Below are 24,663 nucleotides of genomic sequence, written 5' to 3'. Positions count from 1 at the left end.
ATTGAAATAATCATCTGTGTATTTATACTAAAACAATTATTCGCCTCTGGCTCAGTGATTATCGGTGAATATTCACCGAGACGAAGTCGAGGTGAATATTCACCGATAATCACTTTGCCTTCGGCGAATAATTGTTAATTATTGAAATCCAAAAAGACAATTGGGGTAGCCACGCATTTTTCAAAGATAATTCGTGAATAACATTTGTAAAAAGCTTTAAAATACAAAGCAATGTATGGCGTTCTTTCGCAAATTGAAGCTTAATTATGTCTGAAAAAATGCATGGTTACCCCCAATTTTCTTTCTGGATACGAAGAGTACTTACTCAGATCTACTTTCTCCGGATAGTTTAAGTAAGCATCACCGATAGGAAACCCGATATCTCGATACGATACGATACGTTTACGATAATTTTCTTTATAGATTTAAACCTCTTCGAGCTATTCGAGACAACGAGGATAACAGCCTTTTCACCTGTGCGTCCTTTGCGGTAAGCTCATTATTTCGATGCCTTTTCGTTTAGGTCATCAACCTGCTAGCTTAAATACTTCGCTCTTATCTTCGCTGGATCCACGTTGCATTTATCGATGTAGAGACATCACGTATTTCTTTGATTTTGTTCTTTTTCCAGCCCGACGGAAAGACCATTTTGCTTGGCACGCAGATGGGCGAGATAAAGGAATTTAACCTAATGACTGGTCAGGTAAGATGTCTTTGACGTCTTCCGAATGGTTGGCCTCATCATCGTTATCCTCATATGTCGTCCTCTTTCAAACTCGCCCTAAGCATCAATAATTTTCGTATTTCTTTTTTATTCCAGGAAGAAGCATCTTACCTTTGTAGTCCAGATAGAGCGATTTCCATGTGCCAGTGTTCAAAGGTGATAAACTCTGTGAACCTTCGTTGTAGCCGGCGCTTTTTAGTCTCCTTATTAAAGTGTGCACAACTGAGTTTATGGCCGTTTGTATGTTTGCTCCGTTTTCCAGGACCGCGAACTCCTGTTAACCTCGTCATCATCCGCTATTCCGCCATCAGCTCTTTGGGCGTTTGGTGAACTATTCGAGATGAAGTAAGTGGGAATAAGACCCTCTTCTAGCTTAGACCAGTTAAGCTTGTTTGACATGTACTGGCTCCACTTTGTCACAGATGGCACCCTTGAAACCAATAGATTTTTTCCTTGCTATTTATCAACGACCCGCATTTATCGTCTCTCCTCCACGTTACATAGATTTTCCAGTTTCCCGCAATTTTCTCCTTTTCCCGCGCTGGAAACCGTTTACCAAGCTTGGATAAATTCTGTTCGCAAAATGGATTATTCTTCCGGCCGACATTGCTCTTATAAATCGCTTGTCGTAGTTTAATGTCACAGAAGCACATGACCACTTTCACTGAATAATCACATGAATTCGGCACAAGGTATTTTCCATTTGTTTCAGTTCATGATTTGAGTTTCACAACGTGGGTTCCGAGGGTCGCACAACACAGAAAAGCCCCAAGCGATGCTGCTCCCATAAATTTTCTTACACGTGTTATGCGTATAGTTGCTGTTCCTGATGTGCCATCATTCCTCTCAAATTTTGGTCGAAAATGCTGGTAGAATTCTCTCCCCAAAAAATCCTTCATTCTTCTCGAAACTCTGCAACCTCGTCCCCAGGGTCTCTCTTCTTCCCTTCCTTGGAAGAAGAGAGACCCAGGGGACGAAGTTGGAAACTCTGTACGCAGAATTTAGCTAAGCCAACTTTGTACCGGTTGATTTTGCTGGCTAATTTTTCGTCTTTCTTTTAATTCCCCTGGAATTTCAGCAGTTTAATATGTCTGTCTGATCAGTCCTTTACTATCACGAGGTCTTTCTTCTTCATTTTGCAGACATTCTTTCAGTGAAGATACCTGGGTAAAGTTTAGTAACTTATCAGAAGATAAAATTATTGGTACATATGATTCGACCGCTCATGTAAGTCAGCCAAGACGTAAGTCTTAAGCATACAACGAATTCCTCTAAAATGATCTTCCATTTTTTTAAATTGAAATCTCGTCGAAAATGAATTTTAAATTATCATCCTGAAACAAATAGTACTTTTATCTCTGTAAAACGAAGAGATCAAGCGTTGAAGCAGAATTTCCTTTACTTTTCTGTTTCTGTGCTGGTAAAACTACCGCCTTCAATATTAATCACTGTTTTCGCTTGCCTTCAATTGTAGCGTGCGTTTTGGAGCCTTGCGCTTGAACTACGGCGCGAAAAAACCTGGAACAGAGTAAAAAGCTATGGAAGGGTTGTAAAGGGGAAAGCAAAGTCCAATCCTTTTGCAGTTATGCGCGCGCCCGGTATAATTCGCAAGGTGGTAGATATAAAAGGCGGGAATCGTGACGTCATTGAACGATACGACACTCACAAAGGTGACATACGGAAAATACGCCACTCGGGTCCCGGATGAAGTGGCGTATGGAATCTACGAGTGGTTTAGTTCCCAGTAAAACACTCTCCTCCATATAATAAATAGTATCATGATAGCGCGTAACCAGATGACCTTAAGGAGACCAGAAGAAAGTGGTCGAAACGTCACGATGTACAACCTAAGTGACAACATCGTGACGCAAACGATCATTCGTGTTGTTATTTATTTACCACCACGATGATCAATACTCACCTATTTTACTTACTCAGTTTTAATAAAAAAAGAACAAGCCCGGGTTGCTCAAACATGGTTAGCACTAACCAGGGTTAACTACCATGAAAACCTATAGGTTTTGATACCTCTTAGCCAACGGTTAGCGCAAATAGGGCTTCGAGCAACCGGCCCCAGAACATGCTATGACAAATTTAAGTTGACTGATATGTTGTTTATTTATTTGTTTATTTATGTATTTATTTGTTCTCGTTTCAGATCTACGACACAGCTACGGGTCACCGAATTCTTACATTTAACGATCCTAACAGCCCAAACAATTATTCCAAGAATCTTGCCACCTTCAATCCCACCGATGATTTGGTACTCAACGATGGCGTATTATGGGATGTCAAAGGAAATCGAGTTATTCACAAGTTCGACAAGTTTAACAATTTTGTCAGCGGCGTGTTTCATCCGTCAGGACTTGAGATCATCATTAACTCGGAAATTGTATCCTTTTATTTTAATTTGATGACTGCGATGTCATCAAACGCAAGAAAAACTGTATCGCAGTTCTCAAGGAAACTGCTTTCGTTCATTTCGTTTTAAAGCGTTTTCACTCCCGTGACCAGCAGCCATATTGGATTACTGAAACTGGCTGCTATCTACTACGTGATTTTTTTCTTCCGAAAATAAGACCCTATTTAAGAACCAAGATATCCTAAATTTCTATTATTTACCATTTATGTAAGAACCTGTTTAGGCTATACTTTTAAATGGAAGTTTCTTACTCTCTGGGTTTTACTGTATTCAGTGCTTTGTTAACAGTTCAGTTGAAGGGAAGGATTTTATACAACAGCAGTCTACCTTCTCAAATAAAGCTTAGCCCTGTATCTGTGCATCAGCCATCTTGGGACTCGTTCCTTGACTCGTAGCATAGTGGGATCTCCGTTCTTTTCATTTGCTTGACACTTGTTCGTCATTAGATCAATGTCAAGTAAAATTCAACAACAGCGGGGACGTCATGTACGGAGGTGAGTTGATGATCAACTGAGAGGATCTCGTTTCAATGACAAACATCCTTTTACAAGAAATTTGTCTATATTTTTGAAGTGCGGGCTATAGACAAAAGAGAGATATGACTCTTGTACTTATCTGGACAATTTAAGCGATTGTCTCTCATGGACACCTGAAAAACGGAATGGATTCGAATCCGTGTCCACTTCAATGCCGGTGCAGCAAATTGCCCTTTCGTAAACGGTCGTTGCCATTTCTCAGAACGGTCGTTGCCATTTATAACGGTCGACTACACACTTCACTTCAAAGAAAATTAAAAGAAACAAACTAAGAAAAACAAAAATTAAGACAAAAAAGGGAAAAAAACACATTTATAAAAGAAAAACTGGAGGAAAAAAAGAGTCCGAAAATTTCAAGACTCGAACTCGGGTTCTTAGCCCTCACCCTAAACAGAACCCTAACCCGAACCCTAGCTAACTCATATGACCAGCGAGACACAACTCCCAGTAACCGCAACCTTTTGAGTTGTTAGACCTAATGAGTGTAATTCAGAGCTAAAAAATGGCATCGACCGTTTCAAATGGCATCGACCGTTTCAAATGGCAACGACCGTTCTGAGAAATGGCAACGACCGTTTACGAAAGGGAAATAAGCGCCGGTGCAATGCTCTACCAACTGAGCTATGAAGCCAGTTGCTTTGATTGTCGTCCAAATAAGTGCGAACGTCATTTCTCTCTCAAACATAGGGGTCCTTATTTTGAAATGAAGAGATGATTTTTCGGTGGTGACTCGAGGATATTCGGAAAAACCCGAGCGCTCCATTGCAGGAGTCGAACCTACGACACTTCGGATTTCTCTACTTATTTATTGCTTTGTCGCGGGCAAAACGTCGAACTTCACGTGAGACGAACTTAATAGCCGGAATAAGCCATTTCCGAGTTCTTGCCTGCCTCATCTTCAAAGCGAGTCGAAGTGCGAAGTTTTTGTTATGAAAATTAGTTTTCATTCATATGTAAAGTAGAACTAATTACCATTACAAAAACTTCGCACTTAGACTCGCTTTGAAGAGGAGGCAGACTTCAAGATCATGACAAGTCCGACGTTTGACTCTGTGAAGGGGTCCGTGCCATTTTTGACAGTCAATGCAAGCCGTAGTAACCAAGCCTTTCGTAATAAATTACACCTGAATATAAAGTGGTTGAAATTGCAGCTAAACGTCATTGATTTATCTACGGATTTAAGTGTAAGCACCCATTTTTGTTCGGTTAGCATTCAATGAATTGTTAGGGTTAGCTTCATTTAAGTACTTTAAAATTGCATTGTTTGGAGTGATTATCTCGATAGCCTAAGGGTTAAGTGCCTTTGCTCTTCAGGAATTGAGCTGAGCCCGAGTTCTTGCAAAGGACAAACTTAACAGTGAAAATTGCCGTCCAAAGTGTCGTCCAAATGGCAACTACCGTTTGCGTCGACGAACTGTATTTGGATGGACCAACACGTTCTATCTGTCTGCCCCTGACGGATAGAGCGTATGAAGGTCGAGTCCGGAACAAACGTGGGACTTCTCATGAGTCGAACTTAACTCCCAATTTAAGAACTTCTATGATGACGTATATTTTTTGCTTTGGCAGTTGGTTGGACGTTCAGCCCAACAATCTTAATTAGGTCGACCCAAAGAAATTTGGATAGACCCAAACTACCATTTAGTTCGTCTCATGTAAAGTTCGAGAGTGAGCCCGGGACTTTGCTATTTTAATGTTCCTACCACTGCCATCTTTTCTTTTTCGGCATCAAATAAGACTCTGGTTTGCAGCAGTAAGTGACGTCACATATGACTGCTGTATTTGAAACAAAAACTGTTGGAAATTTATGCGACAACTTTACCTCTAACCCCAACAGTATTAAGAATACTTTGCATTTGGACTTAAATGAACACTTCGTGATATTTGCAAAATTCGATGGGCATGTAACCACAGGGACGCCAAGACCAAGAAGTCTTCATACGTTGGTGAAGAATGTTATCACATCTCAACGACTGAATGAATAAATGAATGAATCCCATCTCCACGGTGGGGGAGGTACAACCTCCTGTTGTATTCGTTGCTTTGCACTTCCACTCCACCCCTACCATGTACAGAAACATTTGATATCCAGAGTGTAGACAAGCTGACATAACATCAATGCTTTTTTTTAGTTTTTCATGCAGAACCTCACTTTTAACCCACCTTGAAGTGAAAGACATTTCTTCATTTAGAGACTGTAATTCCAAAAAAAAAAAAAAGCACAGGAACTTCCCCTTTTATCTGAGAAGCTTTATCAGTGATAAGGTGTTAAATTGTGAAATTTCCCTTCAGTTAACACGAAATCGTTTCGGATCACGTGCATGTGAAACGTGACTGAAACTCCCTTTTAACGCGTGATGCTTTTTCACAGCTTCTAAAATAGAGGTTCTTTTCATGTGCTTGTTCTCTAAAGAAAGGAATTACAGTCCCTAGATTTGTACTACAGAAAAACATGAATTTTGCTGCTAATATTTCTCCATTTATTTTTCCAGTGAAACACCAGTCTGATGCCATTATCATTCCTGTCGCTAGTCATCTGCTTGGACCTTACGAATCATCTTTCCGCACCTTCGATGCAACGGACTATCAACCTATTGGTAAATTGACTTTTTAATGAACCCTGCTTTTACAGGAAAAACTCTGTTATCGGAGTACTGAGAACTATTTCGAGTAGACTTGAGGACTACCTGAGAGTGATTAATGCTGGGGTAGAGTTGGCAACACTTCAAAGAACAGTCTTACTGGTATTAGCCAGGATCCTTCGAAAAATCCTTGGAACCTAAGGTTGCTTGTTGCCCCCTGATGATGCACCAAAAATTTCCGTTATTACTATATGTGAAGGAAGAAGTGATCCCACGCACTTATCTGGACAACTTAAGCAATAGTCACTTATATATTTTCGTGTTTAATCAATATTGCACAAATTTTGTTGCCGTGGTTTTTCCAAGAAAGAGTCTAAAAACTCACAGAGTAAAAGCAAACATGACAACCAATATGCCGTTGATATTGCCTAGAGCGATTGTATTGTTACAAATTAAAATCGCGGCTTTTTTCTTCAACAGCAACAATTGACGTGAAGAAAACAATCTTCGACTTGTGCACAGATATCACGGACTGTTTTGTGGCCGTCATCGAGGTACGTTTATTTGTTACCGTTTTCTTTCTTACTTCAATTTGCGGATCAAGAAGAGGTGATGGCTTGGTCCGAAAAATGCTACTTGTGCTAATCGTGGGAAAATACAGCCCCCTCCCCTCTAAACGAGGTAACGTACTACTGGCACAAGTTGATGGGGACTTAAGGGCGGTGCCTATTACTTCAAAGGTATTTTTGCGCGGTTGTATGGATATGCGAGAAAAGGAGATCTCAACAAATGTTATTAAATTCCAAAAAGAAGATTGGGGGTAACCACGCATTTATCAAAGATAATTAATCAACAATATTAGTAAAAAGCTTTAAAATACAAAGCAATGTATGGCGTTCCTTTCCAAACTGAAGCTTAATTATCTCTGAAAAATGCATGGCTACCCTCAATTTTCTTTTTGGATAGCAAGAGCACTTGCTAAGTTCTGCTTTCTCCGCATAGTTTTGAACCGCGCAAAAATGTCCCTGCATTAGTAAGCACTACCGATAGGAAATCCGAGTATCTGCAGATGCGCAGAACGTGTGCGCAATAATAATAGTAGGCACCGTCCTCAAAAATCTACGATGGCGACGGCGACGAAAACCTCACCTCAAAATTTAACTTTGCATTATCGTGAGTCTTTCGCGATCATTCCATTTCATTCGCGTCGTACAATGTGGGCGAATTGTCCTAAAAATGGGCGAAGGATCCTAAAAAGAAATTGGGCGAGGCGGGGTTTCAGAGCAGAGAATGAAAGGTTCTCGTTGTCGTCAAAACCTCAAATTTGGTGATTTCACGCCGTTGTCATGGAGATTGCCACACAAATATGTGCTAAAATGCGTGCCGCGTGTGCAGCACGATTATGTTTCCTCTTTTAACCAATGAGATTTTTTGTTTTATGGCGTTGTGGTTGCCGTAGCTGTCGTCGTTGCCTAGGATACGTTATTTTGGAGAAATCCAAAAATGGATCATGAATCCAAAGTATCCACACTCGAGGAGTGATCAAATCTAATCAAATCTAAATCCAGGTTTTTCAGATTCACCACTTCAGCGTTTTTCTGGGAAAGGATTTGAAAAAAGTATTTGTGACATGCGGTTTTCTATGCAAAAATGATACACGACAGTTTAGCCCAAATGTTTTTCTCATTATTACCGCACGATCGTAGACACGAATAGGTCGAAACTAGTTAGGTTTCCTACAAATTAACCGCAATATTTTTTTTTGTTGTTGTTGTTTTGTTTTTTAAATTGCACGCAACTCTGGGTTTGTTTGTTTGCGTTGTCCTGGAAAATAATCATTTTTCGGATTTAGCGTTTTTTTTTTTTTTTTTTTTGTTTTGTTTTTCTTTTGACGCTGAAGAATCCATTGCTCCGAGATCACAAATCCATTTTTGGATTTTCCCAAAAAAAACCCACCCTTGAACTCCTCTATTTCGGACAAGGTAATTATGCAACCAGATTGAACATAAATTACCATCACTTTCTCAATCGACGCTGAGGGCGGGTAAAATCGTTCCTCCATTTCAATAGACCATATTCGAATTCAGAATTGAACTGGAACTACGTAGCTTGCAGTGGAGGCTAATGCAGGGGAATATATTTAAAAAGTATTTGCATTTGAAAAGATTTCCCTGCATAATTACAGGCTAGTTCCAGTCCAATACTGAGAATACGAATGTGTCCAAATTGAATGCAGAGAAGGTATCATTATTGGGGTGTGGTTTCCGCGTATATTTAAACTTTGTCAGTTACGCTAATGGCTTTGTCTTCCTTAATCTAAGAACCAGGCTAGCTCTGATGAGAGTGTTTGTCGAGTGTATGAAGTTGGACGGATGCGAGGAGCCGATGACGAGGACGAACAGGTAAATAGTAGGGATCTCGTTGGAGCATTGAGCAGACTGCGACAAAAACGCTGTGAATTATCAGTGTCTAATATACGTGAACAAATTACTGTGTATTGACATGGATGACAAATAACTCCTTAATTTTGGCGCGAAATTTCAGCGTTAATTTATAATTTCACATGTGAAATTACAATGTTGCCATGGCAACTTTTTTGCAGTTTCAAAATGGCGTCCTGTAACGTCATTTGTCATTTGTTATATTAGTAGTTAATAAAGTGGTAAACTCGTGAAAATAGGGAATAATTTCACTTGCGTTTTGTCCAAATTTAATAATTCCCCTCGCCTAAAGGCTCGTGAAATTATTTGATTTTAGACAAAACGCGCGTGAAATTATTCCCTAATTTCCCTCGTTACCATTTGATTACCCATACTAATTAGGTAGAAAGAGTGCAGTCAGAGCGGTTTTTAAATGAGTGTCGTAAAACCAAAACCAAAGTAATTACTTTGGCCAATCAAAAAGGACGGAGACAATCTAGTAAACCAATCAAAACTCGAAGTAATTACACGTACCCGACACAAAGCGCGGGAAAATGTGCACGCGCGAGCCACGATTGGTTTTGGTTTCACTTCTGATTGGTCGAAAAAGTGGCGCGAGAACTTTGAACCAATCACTGAGAGAAGTAATGCAAAACCATAGTAATTATCTAATTACTTTCGACACTCAATTGAAAACCACTCTATCATGTCAGTAACACGAATTACTAATACAAATCTTACGAAAGAAATTGGTTTGCAGCGTAACGAAACGTATGTCTCTGTTATGAAATGATTGTAAGTAGCGCTATTTTCACACGGTGTTTATGTAAAAAATGTGCTTGTTATCACCAAGATAAAAAAGCGTGCTGATCGGTGCACGTACTAGGTTATGGAAATCCAACTTAATCGTTTATAAGGCTACAATCTTCGACAAAACTGTTGAGACCGTCAGACAAATTCACCTTCATTTTCACATACCCCTACTCAGGGAAGAATTTACACGCCCCTCTCCCCCCCTCGGTCATGATGCTGAGTAGTGTCATCTGCTCAATAGTGTATTTCCGACCAAGATAAATCAACACTGAGTTTGTGGGGAGGGGAAAGTGCGGCTTCTAAACGAAAAACATTTGGATAAGTTTTTGGAGTACCAAATATGTCTCTTTATCTCAACAGGTTTTGTTCGAAATTGTAGCTAAACCTTTGTCAGGGTGGCTTTGGGTTTTTGGCCCCTCGGTTGTAACAGGAACGAATCTTTCGTAACAAAACCTGTCTGAAGTCGTTGATCTCTCGAAGTCGTTCAGATCTCAGCGTCTTCAACTTTTCCTAAAGATTAGAACTTTATTTACTGTCAGAGCAACATTCTCAAAGTTTCTTTAGGAGAAAATACACCGCTAAGACATTTATTTCTCTAAAGTACAGTAAAACTCCTCACTTTTTAAGATTTAAGTTTTGATTTCTTGCATATTTCTCAAACATAAAAAACCTGGAGACTAAGTCGAAAACCTCTTGGTTATTTTAGTCTCCAAGCTCCAATTCCTGCACAAATGTCCTTGTTTTTGGAGCAACTTCAGAATACAGGGCCACGATTGCGTGACATGGAATTAGCTTAGAAGAAAAGCTTAGAAAAAGCATCCTAAACATTCATCATAGCTAACCTTAGGCCTAAAAACTTTTCTTTAGGCCTAAGGTTAGCTGTTATGAATGTTTAGGATACTTTTCTTCTAAGCGAATTCCATGTCACGCAATCGTGGCCCAGTATTCTGAAGTTTAGCGACTTTTTTTTTTCTTTTGTTTTTTTTATTGCACTTATTTATGTAACAAAAGTGCAAATGAACGAATAAACTATTTGTTTTGTTGTTTTATTTTGCCTTTACTTTGTTTCTGTTTTTGTTTTTTTGTTTTTGTTTTTTTGTGGTTTTAACTGTTTGTGTTGAGACAGCCTCGTGTCTGACTGCGCAAACGATTTTTTCCACAGGAATCAGATGAAGGTGCCGAAGGAGCGGATGATGGTGATGACGATGACGACGACGATGAAGACAACGATGACGAAGACGACGATGATGACGACATCGATATCGTTCTTTCCGGCGACGACGATGATTCCGACGATGACAGCGACACGGTGGTATCTTAAAATTTAGTCGAAAAGCGAACGGACAAGAATTGCGAAAAAGGAAAGTTGGGTACGACTTGGGTCATAGGTTGTCGTGGGTCGTGGAGCGAGAGGCGTCCGCTGCACAATATGCACGCCGTAGACGCACTTGAAAACTATCAACTTAAAGTTGTTGGTATGCACATGACGTCATGGCGACCATATTGATGTCCCTTGAGAAGAAAAAAGCAGCCGTGGTGGTGTCCAGGCCACCTAATCCTCCGATAAATTAACTACATCCGTGGACAAAATTCCTTTGTCTTGGTTAAACATCATGGCTGCTTATCTCGCGAGTTCAAACGATGAGTAAGACTCTTGCAATCCTCGACTACAGGAGATAACCGGAAGATAACTTAAAGGGACACGGTCACGGTCTGCGCATGCTCGTGTAGCTGATCGAAACTTGAAAATGTCAGCCTGACTTTTTCAAGTTACTAGCACTCACAAATTCAAAATGGCGTCTAGCGGAGGATCCGGACATGGCGGTAAACGCATCAACTCAGGGCGGAAACGAAAGGTCGAAGACAGAGGGGAATTCACCCTTGTCACACAGCGGCCATATTGTCCCGGGAGACCAAAAGAGCTTTGTTTTACCACGCCAAGGCTCGCAGTGGAAACCATGGGGGTGAGGCTTGGCGTGGTAAAACAAAGCTTTTTTCGGTCTACCGGGACAATATGGCCGCCGTGTGACAAGGGCGAATTTGCTTTAGATAAAGATAGCATTTCCTTTGGATAAACTTGATTTAATGCAAATATATGCAGAATTCTTCAATTTACCAATATTTCCATAATGGCGGTCGAGCGTGACAAGTCTCGGAGAGAGTGAATGCTACTGCGCATGTCAACCCGTGACAGTGTCCCTTTAAAGCAGACTACTTCGACTGTGTAAAGTACCGCGAAGTGTCCTCTTTCCATTTCCCTGGACTTTAACATCACTTGTGTCGAGAAATACGAATGAAAATGATGTCACCCAGGGTTAGTATAATTCAAGAGGTTTTCAAGAACCAGAAAGAGGAGTTCTATGCCATACATCGGCAATTATTTTAACTTTTTGACTCTTCGCATAAAGTATTCCTTTTAAGAAAATATATTTTAGTACTGTTTCTAAAGTCTAGTGATATTTTAGAATTCTAAAAGAAACGAATGAACAGCAAAACTCTAATCTTTTGCATGTCTAGATCTGTTCAACGGGAACCAGGAGTTCATGGCCCAATGCTGACATTTCCAATTTCTCTAGTCTCCTTCGGGTTATCGTTTTAATCGTTTACATTTTTCACTCTTGAGAGTGATTGACGTAAATTTTCTCCTCACTTGCTCAGTACATTACCAAGCAGACTGATGACGAGAATAAAGAAATTTATCACCAAGGGTTTTTGCTTAGACATATCAATTTCCCATAACTCACGTAGAAAGTAATGTATGTCAGTCAGTAAGGAGAATTAACATTCAGATCGTGGGAGTGAAAAGGTTAAGATATACAACGGCGACATCAACGAGGCTCCAGTTCGAACGATGGATAGCGCTATCCGCCGGATAAATCACTAACCAGTGGATAAGTCATATAGCAACACTTATCCGGTGGATAGCGTTATCCACCTTTTGAAAAACTGGGGTCAGAATGTCATTGGAATTACCAATTCGCATTTTGCACATTTAGTTTTTCGTCATTGCTCCAGTCTGATTAACTTTCTTACCGAACTGTTCAGGATATTTAGTTTTCTCCGAAGAGCTGACAGGGCTTGGAACAGTTTACCTAGCGTGATAAAAAATGTATCAGAATACAATGCCTTAGAGGCTGCTGTCAAAAAAGTGTGATCACTGATGCGCTCTGTAAATTATATTGCTCTCAAGGTGGGACTTGATTATTAATGTGTAATGAAGTGGCGGTTTTGAAACCAAAAACGAATACTACGATTTGAAATTTTGTTCTCGTGTTTTCTACAGAACGCGAGATTCAGTCAAAGAACGGGAGAGAAATGTACGAAAGATCCAAACGCAGGTGCTGAGCCATTTTTTGGCTCATTAAAGGTGCTGGAAAGTGGCAACCAAATCAAGCGGAACGTTAAAATAACTACTTAAAACATTTGTTTCTTGTCTTTGATAAAAAGCGTTTCGTAAATGAGGCATGCAAGCTTCCCACGCATTTCTGAAGAACGGTAAATTTTTGTTGAAGATCTTTATTCCTCTGACTGGACTGGATAAAAAATGGTTTCAGAAAACGACCACTCAAATCGCGGGAAAGAGTTCGCTCCTAATAATGAACTCCAGCGGAAAGTGAACATAGTATCACATACGCAAACTAAAATCCCGGATCAGTTGACGAAGTGGAGTATATTAGACTGGGGAATTTAAACAGAGGAGACAACGTTTAAGGCTTGGTTTAGTACTTTGGTAATTAATACTGAAGATGATAACTGCAAAGAACGCTCCTTTATACACGGTTGTGTCATTGCATAGTTCTATCTACCTGTCATAGCAGAGGGATGTGATACCGTACCCCCAAAGTCACGTCCTCGTTCCTTCTTCATTCCCGGGCAAACAGGAAGATTTCCTACTCCCGGGACTTTTCATTGATTAATTGTGTCCTATCATAACAGTATATGTTCTAACTAAGACCATATTCCGTGCCAATAACTTGAGAGCAATAGCTAGGGGTCATAATGCACTTGTCTGACAAGTACATACATACATACATACTTAATTGACCGCTCCCCATAGGGGCTTTTCAGGGCCAATGAAACACAACGAAACGACAGAACAGAACAACAACAACTGTTAAGAATCCCAACTGGCCGGAGACAGATCAGTTGGCTATTTACAAGTGCAACTGGGAAGTTGAACCAGGGACTACCAGGATCAAATTCAACGAGTGGTCAGAGCTGGTCTTGAACCCGGAATCTCCGGATCTCAAGGCAAGCGCCCTAACCACTAATAGTAATCATTATCACTGATCATCGGGTACCGCACAACAGGCTTTTTCTGAGAAATGAGCAACAGATTACAATGGTGGATCTATGTGGCCGTGCCGGATGATCAAAACGTCGCGACGACTCAGTGATGTTTGGACGATTGAGCGCTACCAGGATTTAGGTTTGAAGTACAAGGAATGCATCAAGCATAGGTTGCACTGTGGTGGTACCATTAGTTTTAGGGGTTCTTTGATCAGTCTCGAACGGTTTTGCGAAGTGGAAGGAGCCGGCACCGGGGTATACCCAATATGATTGGAAACGCCCAGATAGCGTCCTTTTTGTATGAACAGCACATGTCCTCAGGAAGCTGAGGGAGGGAGCTGATATGTGGCTCGAAATCATAGTACCCAGCAAGAAGATTGAAGAGCCGGAAAGAATCGTGTTTGTTGGAGGCAACTGGATGGTTAATTTACAAAGCGAGTTAAAAGTCAAAAACACACCCAGTTGGTGACACGAGTTGCACAGACCACGTTTTCCTTCTCAATTCTCAGCGGACGCAGTGTTCACTTCAGTGCAAAAAAGACCTCTCACCGTCGTCCAAACTGTTCGTCTTATAACCCGTATTCTCCAACAGTACAGTAAGGGATTTAGTGATGCGTTGACTAAAATTAAAGTTCCTCCTAAGAAGCGGACCATGTTTGTAATGCTGTCTTCCCCTTGAACTTGAATCGCTATTAGCACACACAGAGGCGGTATGTAACAGAATAAAAATGCCAGATAAAGGCAAAGCATATCATACACGGATCGTTTATACCGCATAAGACTGAAGCAATTCGGCCTCCTGGTGGATGAAGTTTCCCTGGGGGGATCAGTTCCCTGGACGTTTTGAAGGGAGAAGTCGGACGGCCCTCGTACTGTCTTCTCGTGCCGTTGCAGAGTTAAATAAATTGTCAAGTAACAAGTGGTTATAATTGTGACGAAGATTACTAAACCAATGCTGGATTGAATGTTGTATATTCGGTAATCGTAAATGAGTATGTAAGTCTCGACGCATTTAAGAATCCACAGGAATGCCAACGACGAGACAACTCTCTTGTAGGTAACTATCCTGCGGTACTGTCTTTGACGATGCAAGGCGAGGAAACGATCGATTGCAATTAATGTTAGAAAGGAAACCGAGATGTTTGGGAAAAACCAGTTGCCTAGATAAAACATCGTTCCTAGAATACGGGAGGTGTCGGGGTAACCATACATGGCCGTTACAACAGCTGAAATGTAGGCGGGTTGGACAAGAGCTCCCACTGCCAGATCCGCTAAGGCCAAATTGAACAAAAAGGCCTTAAAAACAGAATGTACTTGCACTAAGGGAATCTTCCACAGAGCGACAATGACGAGGATATTCAAGACCGTTGCTGTGATTGAGGAAACTGCGTTAACTGTGAGATCAACCACGAACAAAGTATGCGAGAATTTAGGGTTCAAGTAGTGTCCTTGAAGAATCTCGGAGAAGTTAACGGACATTGCCAACGCGTTGTTTGTCTTTCAGGATTGAGCTACACAGATCGTAATCAAAAACTTGATATCTTCTCGAGTTTAACTAATCACGCGTACAACAATCCGTTGACTCGGTGAAATTTAAACCTTGACTGAACAACAGCAGACTACCATCGGCGCTTGCTCTGAAGGGAATGATTTATGACTCCATTTTGCCAACAAATTTCAACGTTGTAGCGTGAGAGGAATCCTAGACAGTCGGTTCCGCAGTACTTAAGTAAGTTCGGTGTTTGCTTAGCTGTGCCGCGTGAGCATAACTAAGATTAATTAGAAGTTTATCTGGCAGAACAAACCGTTCAATATAACTAATGTGTACTGCATTCACGTCAGTCACTTGGTACTTTGAGTAGCTGGGTGAGGACTAAGCTTCCGTTTTCGCCCTCTCAATATCAATCAACATTATATTTCTTTCTGATACGCATCAAAAGCCACATCAACAGTTAGCCTTGTTTAGTCTTTGATTTGTTTTTTCCATTACATTTTTATCTTTGAATCGATGCGTCAAGTTTGCTGAAATTAGCAAATAAAAATCATTGCACAGTTCAATAGCCAAAGCAAAGTTTAGTGTAAAAGTTTAAGTGTAAAGGTTACAACTTACATGTTAACATGATTAAAATTGTTCCGACCTTTCATGTGTGCGCGTATGGAACCACAGTGCTTTTTTAAGTTAGAGAAGAAATTACCGACCAAAAAACCAACATTTCTGCATAATGCATGAAAACAGCCTTTGATTTTGTCACGTTCATGATCTCGAAGAGTAAACAAAGCTTTTAATGCGTCAATATTCTAAATAACACTTCAAAAAAATACGCAATAGACCCAGAGGGCACGACATTTGTGATCATTAATTCCGCCACCCGAAAGCAAATCGTTTCCTGGAGAGAGTTTGGTATTGTCTGTTAGAAAATGGCTACGTCATCGTTGCATAGGATGTGAGCTTCTTTTTTACTAAGGTATTTCCAGATTTTAATCTGCTTGATTCCAGAGAGAGAAAGATGTAGAGTTTTTTTCCACCAATAAAATTTGCCTCTTTGGAGCTAACATGCAGTCACTTTAATACTCGCTACTATTGAGTGTTGCAGTAAATCAACGCCTTTGACTGGCAACTTAAAATTTCCTTGTTACAAAAAGGTAGAATTTTTTTTCGTTAAAAATGAAATTCTGTAATTTTGTTTCACTGAGAGCTGTCCGGTTATGAAGAAAACTTTACTTGCAACGTTAAAAAAAATACATAAATATATTTTCAACGAATTTGTGCACAAATTCCAACTTAGTTGTTTGAATCGATATATTCTTGTCCTACTCGAAGCAGTGAATTTTGCTGGAAACGTGATCACTCGTGAATAAGATTCCTAGAATATGTACAAAGAGCGAAAGTCTGCATAGGTCTCCATGAAAGCCCCACAAGTGAAACTCAAACGGTTCAATAAAATTGAGAATGCTACCATTTCCGATTCTCAATCAATCTCACTCAAATCTTGTTTTTGTGCATGGTCCAAAGCCCCGTCAACAAATTCATTTCCTGTTGATCGTCTTTCACTTTGGAATATACGAGTAAATGATCGTTCAGGAAAGTAATATATTGGTCCGTTGGCTACTGTAACTGTTCAGCTGCTAACCGGTGACGCGATGGGGTTGTTGTTTGGATAAAGCTAAAGTTGAAAAAAAAAGGGAAGGGAAATATTTGCCTCGCCGATTCACGGTTTGGTAATTCCACCGCCACTTTTAAACTCCATTTTGGTAAATTATAGCCTGCAATGCTGGCGTATTTTTGCGGACGAGCGATAAGAAATGTTTGTCCGCCATCTTAAATTGTTGCAGCAAAGAAAGATTGGGGTGGAAAAAAATGCTACCGAAGGGGGTAGTGTCGGGTGGGGGTAATTGGGAAGTTGGGCCCAATTCTCGACCATGTTGTAATCCAATCGTACTCAAAAACAGGCCTACACTGCATAGCCGCCTCAGTGTCATCGCTTGTAATTTTACGATAAAAAAGCGTTGGTAGGACGGCCGGGCTGGATACACTCAAGTTCCAACATCCAAGCGCATGGCCTATTATTTGGACGGAAACATTAAAAGATGGCATTCAGGTTTTTTCAAAACAGTCAAGCAATAACGTCATTACCAATTTGGGCATTAGGTAACTTGTGTTTTCGTGATTTTAGCTTCTAGAGCGAGTTGGACGGTGCCTCAAAAGTCGGCTGTTTTGAAAATTTTCCATTGGTGCCCCCTTTGCCAAATCTCGCGGTTTTTTGCATAAAAAATTCCACAGTTCCTAAATTTTCGATGTGTACCAATTAGGCCCTCAGACCCACTTATATTTCCTAGTTTGTAGCTTCTGTAATTTTGCCTAAAAAATCGACCTTTTTTGGCAATTTTGCCTTGGTTTCCTTTAAGACGCCCGTATGCACGAGGAAACATTGTTGCGGAAACATTTCCCAAAATGTTTCAGCGCGCAGACTAGGAAGCATTTGCCGAGAAAGCAAAATGTTTCTGAACAAATTCAGAAACATTTTTGCTTCCGTAACACAGGTTTCCTGGGATCGCAAACGGGGAAACATTGTTTTGTTTGCCGGCGCCTTTACGCAAACTTGCACATCTTTAATTCTAAGCCATTTCTTGAGCCGATTTTGCAGAAGAACAAAGCCTTGGCTCCTTTGGGAGTCTATGCAAACCAATTAGGCTGTAATACTTGAAAACTTTTCTCCCATTAGGCAACAAACGTTTTCTAAGAAAAATATGGTCAACACAATCCCTTTTTGTTATGGCCCGGCCTTGACTTTGGTAGGCCAGACATTTCGGTCGACAACATGGCAAACGTCTTACCAGAATGTGAATTCGAAGATCTGTATTTTGCGAAACGAGCTCTTCGTAGACTGTGACGATATTCGACTTATTACTTCGCATTCGTTAACACTTTTCTGAGATACAACTCGATGCAGTGATGATCTTTGAGGGAAACTTTGGGGGGGGGGGGGGGGGGGGGTCCCCAATACCGTAATACCGCAAGAAAAATTGGCAAATACCGTGTCGAGAATCGACGAAATACCTATATCGCATTTAGATTCCTTTATAACTATTCATGCTTACTTTAAGTTGCATCCATCTAGCGTGCTTATTTATCGCAAGCACGTATGCACCATATGCCCCTTTATTTTAGTTCTTTTGGTGGTTCGACGGTGAAGTTATTCACAACTTGTTTGCTCAGTATTTTTCACGAAAGGAAAACTGCATTAGTTTAGCCTTCTGGTTGGTGAATGCAAAACAAAAAGCATGAAGTGAAGTATGAGGTCTTGTAATGAATAAAAATCCTCTTACCCTAAACCGGTTTCCTAGTTTTCCGGTATGTTTCAGTACAATAAAAGATTATTGAAACGAATAACTCTTCCAAATCGAGATCGTGCATTAAGGAGGAAGTTTGCTGAGCTTCCAATTTCCCCTTGAAGTATTGGCACACTTTCGTCAGCAGTTTGCTGAATACTTGTATTTAACCACAGGTAGCCCAAGCGCGATATATGAACAACTGTATGATGGATGACCTTTGCGTTGTTACGTGACTCGAGCGATTTGCATATTTATAAGGATTTGCGTAGGGAAAATAACGATTGTTTCTGTGACCTATGAAAATGTAGCGATTTAAATAAAAATCGTCTTCCCTTACTTTAGTTGAGTGTTTTTTCCCTCCTGTGTGGCCTTTGAGCCGATTTACGGCCATTCCTGTTAGTTTTAGAGGAACCCGTTTGCTCCCTCTTAGAGGTTCGAGTCACGTAACAATGCAAAGGTCATCATATAAAGAGCTGCTCATATATCGAGCTTGGGCTACCTGTGATTTAACTCATCCACAAATTCCTCAGCCGCTGTTTCATTGTTTCATCATCCGCTCTTTTGGCGGCCTCGACACTGTCATGTTGTCCGTAAATGATGGTGACCGGGTTGTGTAATGCGACACACTTTCTTGGATACATGAACTCTGGCAGAGTACCATGCTTCGCCATTGTTGTCTCTTGGCGCACTGTCCGTTGTCGTACAGCAGCCCCATGAGACGAGGACCAGTTTCGTAGAATTTCACAGTCGGCTTGAGACATATCAACAATAGGAAGGGGTTTTATGGTAGGCACCCTTGAAAATGAAATCGTTTCATCTGGTTGACCTATCACTTGCGTCCTTTATTTCCTTTATCCACCTTGAGGATTTTCCAAAGATGACACAACAAAAGCAACCGTAAAATTGTAAATTACGTTTCTTCCTTTTTTTTCCCGAGAATTGTTAAAGGACCAATTTATTTTCCGTGAATCCCCCCTTTACCGGCCACACTTGACAAAGTAGCGCACGCAAAACCATTATGGACATTGTAGACCATTTTGAGTGTTATACAGGAAGTCACCCCAACAGCAAAAAACTCCCATATATTTTACCTTGCGTGCGCGAAAACAAACAGAACCTCCGGCGCACGCGCTCGGCGGGTACGAGTTTTCATAACTAAATGTGGGGCTATTCTGAGACTTCTCAGTGAGGTTAGTCTGTCTAGGGTCATCAAACTATCGCACACGCTGCATAACAAATGAAACAAACTTACCAAATCCTCTCTCGCAACTCCACAAGGCGTTTTTCGCCTTTCGCAACAGTGCATCGAAACTTATTCTTCTTCCGATACTGTTCGGGCCCCCTTGCCTTCTTCATAAAAAAAAAAGCTACGCGGTCAATAATGACGTCGCCATCTGGAGCAGCCTCAGCGACCTTAGCCATTCCGAGAAAAGACCAGAAAACGTGAGAAGACCTCGAATTACCGGTTTAGACGGTTTACAGATCGAACAGTCGGGTTAGGTAACTCAACGGAAGCCGCTCATTGTCACTGGATGCAAAAACAATCACATTGTAGATTAGTCTCCCTTGCAGCCGTGTTTTTGGATGTCACGCAACGTTCCCCGTTGCGTGACATCCAAAAAACGGCTGCGAGGGAGACTAATTGTAGATTAACTGTCAGAAATTGTGTAATATCCGTCGATTAAAATCGACCTTTCTAGACTTAATAGATTTATAGCTTACTTCTTGACCTTTAGGCCATCCTCTTTTTTTTTTTGTTTACCGTCGAATGCGTTTCCTAATATTGGGTCGGTCGGTCGGATTGAAAAAAAAAAAACCTAAAAAGAAAATCATAAGCATTCTCGGAATCGGAGGCCTGGTACCCCGGCATCATAGCTGTGGAGCCAGGAAAACAACAAGACGTGAACACAAAATCAATATGGCGGAAAAGTTGGCGGATGTTGTGGCAAAATTAAGACAGCGTGGGAAAAAGGATCAACCACCGAAACTCCCGTGCGACATAAAAATGGCTTAAAAACATCGGCCGACGCGAAACGGAGAAAAAAAAGGGGATGGCCTTATAGCTTAATGAACGTTACTGTGTTTTGTTTTGCATAGTCTCTTGACCTGTATAAGGTCTACGAGACAGGAGAGGGCAAATGAACGGTACCACAATATAGTGAAGGACCTTCTTTTACCGAATACCGCCAGCCAAAATGATGAAAAACCGCATACCGCCGGGCTAGATGCGAACGCAGACGTATTTCCGGCCGGAAATACGTCAGCGTTCGCAGGCTACGATACTGCACATAAACACTTAAATTACCGAAATACCGCATGAAAAAATGCTCAATACCGTAAACCCCAATGTCCTCCTCATCTCTGAACAAAGAGTTTGAGCCAAAAGATCAGATGTGCTCCGTTTCGCAAATGACAGATCTTCGAATTTACCAATTCTGCACTTTCGGTGTTTTGTTATATTGGACAGAGAAATCTGACTGCTGTGATACTTGGTATTTTCATTTTTACAGGTTTACAAGTTTCGTCTCGTTTCGTTTCCCAAAATACAGTAAGCCTTGTATTAAAACATGGTTCTCAAGAGATTTCCCGTAGCGTCAGAGGATGCCATGAAATAATCCGTATAACTTGGATTGCTCGGGGTATGCATATCGAAGCAGCCCGTCGTATTCTCTTCATAGCAGAAAACGTACGGTAGAACATCGGGCCCAAAACCCAGCGTCGCAAGTTCGATGTGAAGCCCGAGGGAGCGACAAAAGTGTACGTAAAGGTGATTGACTTTCATGTACAACAGTTCCCATTGTTATTAAAGGAGTTATTCGTACAACTTCCTTTAGCCGCTGAATTCTTTTCTGCACTCTTTCTTGTTGTTCTTCCATACCCGATTCAACCGGCTGCAAGTTGAAGTGTATATCGGACCGGTTGCGCTCGCTCCGATATTTTGGCTTTTTCAGACTGGGAAATCGGCCATGGCGCAATAAAATGAAGCTGCGAATCTAAAAAAGGATTGCTTTTCCGTTACAACATCCGTGCCTCTCTCTCTCCTCCGCAGAGGCTCAAGGAGGTGAATCCGCTGAGCAAGGTACACGCGGGTCTGCACTCACCTTGCACAGAGGACACATCCTAACGCCATACCGATCACAACCGATCGAAGCCGATCACCTTACCGATAACCGAACCTCCGCGGAGGAGAGAGCATCCGTGAAATAGGCCACTTCGGAAAATACCATAATACTCTTTGTTTGTCCCCCCAAATTTTGCATAAGCATTGTTTCCAGTTTCTCTTGGGACTTACAGTGGTCCCGAGAGAAAACAAAACAATGCTCATGCAAAAATTTGGGGGCACAAACAAAGAGTTTTATGGTATTTTCCGAAGTAGAAGACGAGGCATGTCCAATCTCGTTCTCAGAGTTGACCATCGTTCGTTTTCCGACCAATGGTCAAAGGGAACGAAGACTCAGGGATGAGATTGCGCTATGTCCAAAGGCAAGGACATATGCCAATTTTCAGAGCCTGCCCTGTTGTTGAGAGCACGGGGCAAAGCGTCAACCAGGAACCCGTCAACCAACTTGTGATTGGTAGAACTGTCGCAAGCGCGAAGTTCAAATTTCAAACACAAAATGTTCTTCATTCACTGAAAAGAGACTAAGGTTTCTTTGGTTTTCGTTTTTATTGTTCGCCAAGATACACACATTAATCTGAAACAGGAGCTCATCAAGGTGCGTCTATCTCCACTAATTTCTTGGGCCAAATCTTTTCCGAGCAAATTTATTTTTAGGAACAGGTTTTTCCCGCGAAATGTAACACGTTTCCCTTGACTCTGAGATAGCTCTGTTTTGATTGGCTTTTATAACAGTGGGTGTGCTGAATCTCCCAAGGGAGATTTACTTTTACGACATTGAGCGTGTTGAATTTCCCAAGGGAGGTGTTCTATAAATAAATCTACTCGGGAAAGGATTGATTCCCAGACCAATTCGGCTATTAAACTCAACGTTGTACCCAATTCAAATCTTTTGGGAATAAAACTTTTTGTTCTCAATATTTCCATATCATTTAAATGTGAATGCTTCATTGTCATGCAAATTCAACACACAAAGAATCTTAATCCCGAGAGATTTGAATTGGGTACGACATAGAGTTAGCCGAATTGGTGTATGCAACTTAGAGGCTTCCCTTGATGTGGTTTTGCTTGAAAGTAACCTGATAGAAAAGTAGAATATCGTCTTCGATTCGCGATCCCTGAGAGCAGTGATCACGTTACAGAGAGGGGAGGGGAAAGGAGCTATCCCTTTCATAAAATTTCAATCAAATTCTACGGGAAGAATTTTTTTGTGACTGTTGTGCTCAGTTTTGTTGTTTTTTTTTTTTAGCTCAGGTAGTTAAAGGCCCATCTTCAACCGACACGCATTGCGAGTCATGGAACAATTTTCATATATGAAAATCATGCCAAAGCTGAAATTCATCCAATCAGATCACTCCGATAAGCAACGCGAATTTCCATAACAAAAACAAACGGTCGAAAAGCCTGTCGGTTGAAGGTGGGCCTGTAATTGTATTTTAGGCTAATTAAAACGACTCGTAGGAAGAACGTAGAGGACGTTTTCAACTAACCTCTACAGACACCAATAGCAATAGAGAAATGTACGACTTCTGGTGGACAAACAAAAGAAGCTAATGAGAGATCTTTTGTTTTCGTCCACCAACATGGCGGCGATGACGTCACGTCAAAGCCTCCTAAAAGCCACTTGGGAAATACCATAATACTCTTTGTTTGCCGTCCAAATGTTTGCATAAGCATTGCTTTTGTTTTCTCTCGGGACCATTGTAAGTTCCAAGAGAAACTGGAAACAATGTTTATGAAAAATTTGGGGGGGGGGGGGGGGGGAACAAAGAGTATTATGGTATTTTCCGAAGTGGCATATAATCATATCATTTCGTGTATTAAAATAAAGATCATTGGTTGATTGATTGACAATATTACAGCAAATATTTAACAATTATTATAAAACCATACTAATTACTTAATAACCGAGAGTGAGGTCGTTACGGCAAAATCTCAAACTGAGGCCTTGCCGTATATTGACCGAGCGACAGCGAGGTCAATACAGCTAGGCCGAGGTTTGAGATTTTGCTGTAACGACCGAACGGTCGAGGTTATTAAGTTGTTTATTTATGGCTAACAGAACGGTTACAAATAAGAAAAAACCTGATTTGCATAATCTAGAATCGGCCCGTGGGCATTACGAGAGAATAATGCCCTGGCGCTTAGCTGCTCTTAGCCAATCACAGCATGCGTTATATCTGCCACAAACACCAGCCATATAATAAAAGTGAATAATACTCTCCTCGTGCGCTGATTGGCTAACTCGGAGGTGATTAGCCAAGTACTATTCACCTCCGAGTAGCCGACGCGCAAGATTTGAAAATTCCGACCACATTTACAAGAATAAAGTAGTTTTTTGGTTCGCTTTTTATTCAACTTGTGTGGTATATACTAAAACCAATTATTTCCCTCAATATCGGTGAATAATATACACTTAATGTAGGGTCCCGAGGGAAAAAGTTTTGTTTTCCCGAGAGTCCTTAAAATTTCGCTTCCCCCACAATTTTTCAGCTTGGCGAGAATTGACGCAACCAGTTTCCATATTAGGTCATACGGTAGATGAAACTGACCATGACCCCAGTTGTTCGAAGAGTGGATAGCGCTATCCACTGGATAAATCAATAATTGATTTTGCTGGTGTTTATCCGGTGGATAGCGTTATTCACCTTTTTGAACACAACCAGAAAGCTAGAAACGCAATATCCGAGGTGGAAAATTTAATAACAATATATAATGCAAATACACCGAGCAAGAAAAATGTAATTTAATATGCACAGATCTGTTTCCTCTTAGCCTTCGTTTTAAATATTCAAGGATGATGCAAAATTGTCCATATTTACATTTTCTGTCGTAAAAATGTGAACCTCTCCCAAGCACAGTTTCTTGTCGGAGACAAGTTGTCATTCTTAAGCAAAAAAAAGGCGGAGAAAAATCTCAGTTTTA

General features: G+C 40.9%; 1 protein-coding gene across 1 annotated transcript in view; it reads left to right on the top strand.

The window, feature by feature from the left end:
• The window catches only part of LOC138011028 (DDB1- and CUL4-associated factor 1-like), a 46,939-nt gene extending 35,982 nt beyond the window's left edge, over positions 1-10,957 (top strand). The window contains 11 exon segments of the mRNA XM_068858042.1: positions 424-490; positions 632-703; positions 821-880; positions 987-1,069; positions 1,867-1,951; positions 2,883-3,116; positions 3,547-3,640; positions 6,175-6,279; positions 6,745-6,818; positions 8,586-8,666; positions 10,660-10,957. Of these exon segments, the coding sequence (XP_068714143.1) occupies positions 424-490; positions 632-703; positions 821-880; positions 987-1,069; positions 1,867-1,951; positions 2,883-3,116; positions 3,547-3,640; positions 6,175-6,279; positions 6,745-6,818; positions 8,586-8,666; positions 10,660-10,818 (1,114 nt within the window). The 3' untranslated portion in view covers positions 10,819-10,957.
• The last annotated feature ends 13,706 nt before the right edge of the window (positions 10,958-24,663 follow it).

The sequence above is a fragment of the Montipora foliosa genome, chromosome 7 (genome assembly GCF_036669935.1).
Source record: "Montipora foliosa isolate CH-2021 chromosome 7, ASM3666993v2, whole genome shotgun sequence".
Lineage (NCBI taxonomy): Eukaryota > Metazoa > Cnidaria > Anthozoa > Scleractinia > Acroporidae > Montipora > Montipora foliosa.
The sequence above is the reverse complement of the archived record's forward strand: the minus strand, read 5'-3'. Positions and strand labels throughout refer to the sequence as shown.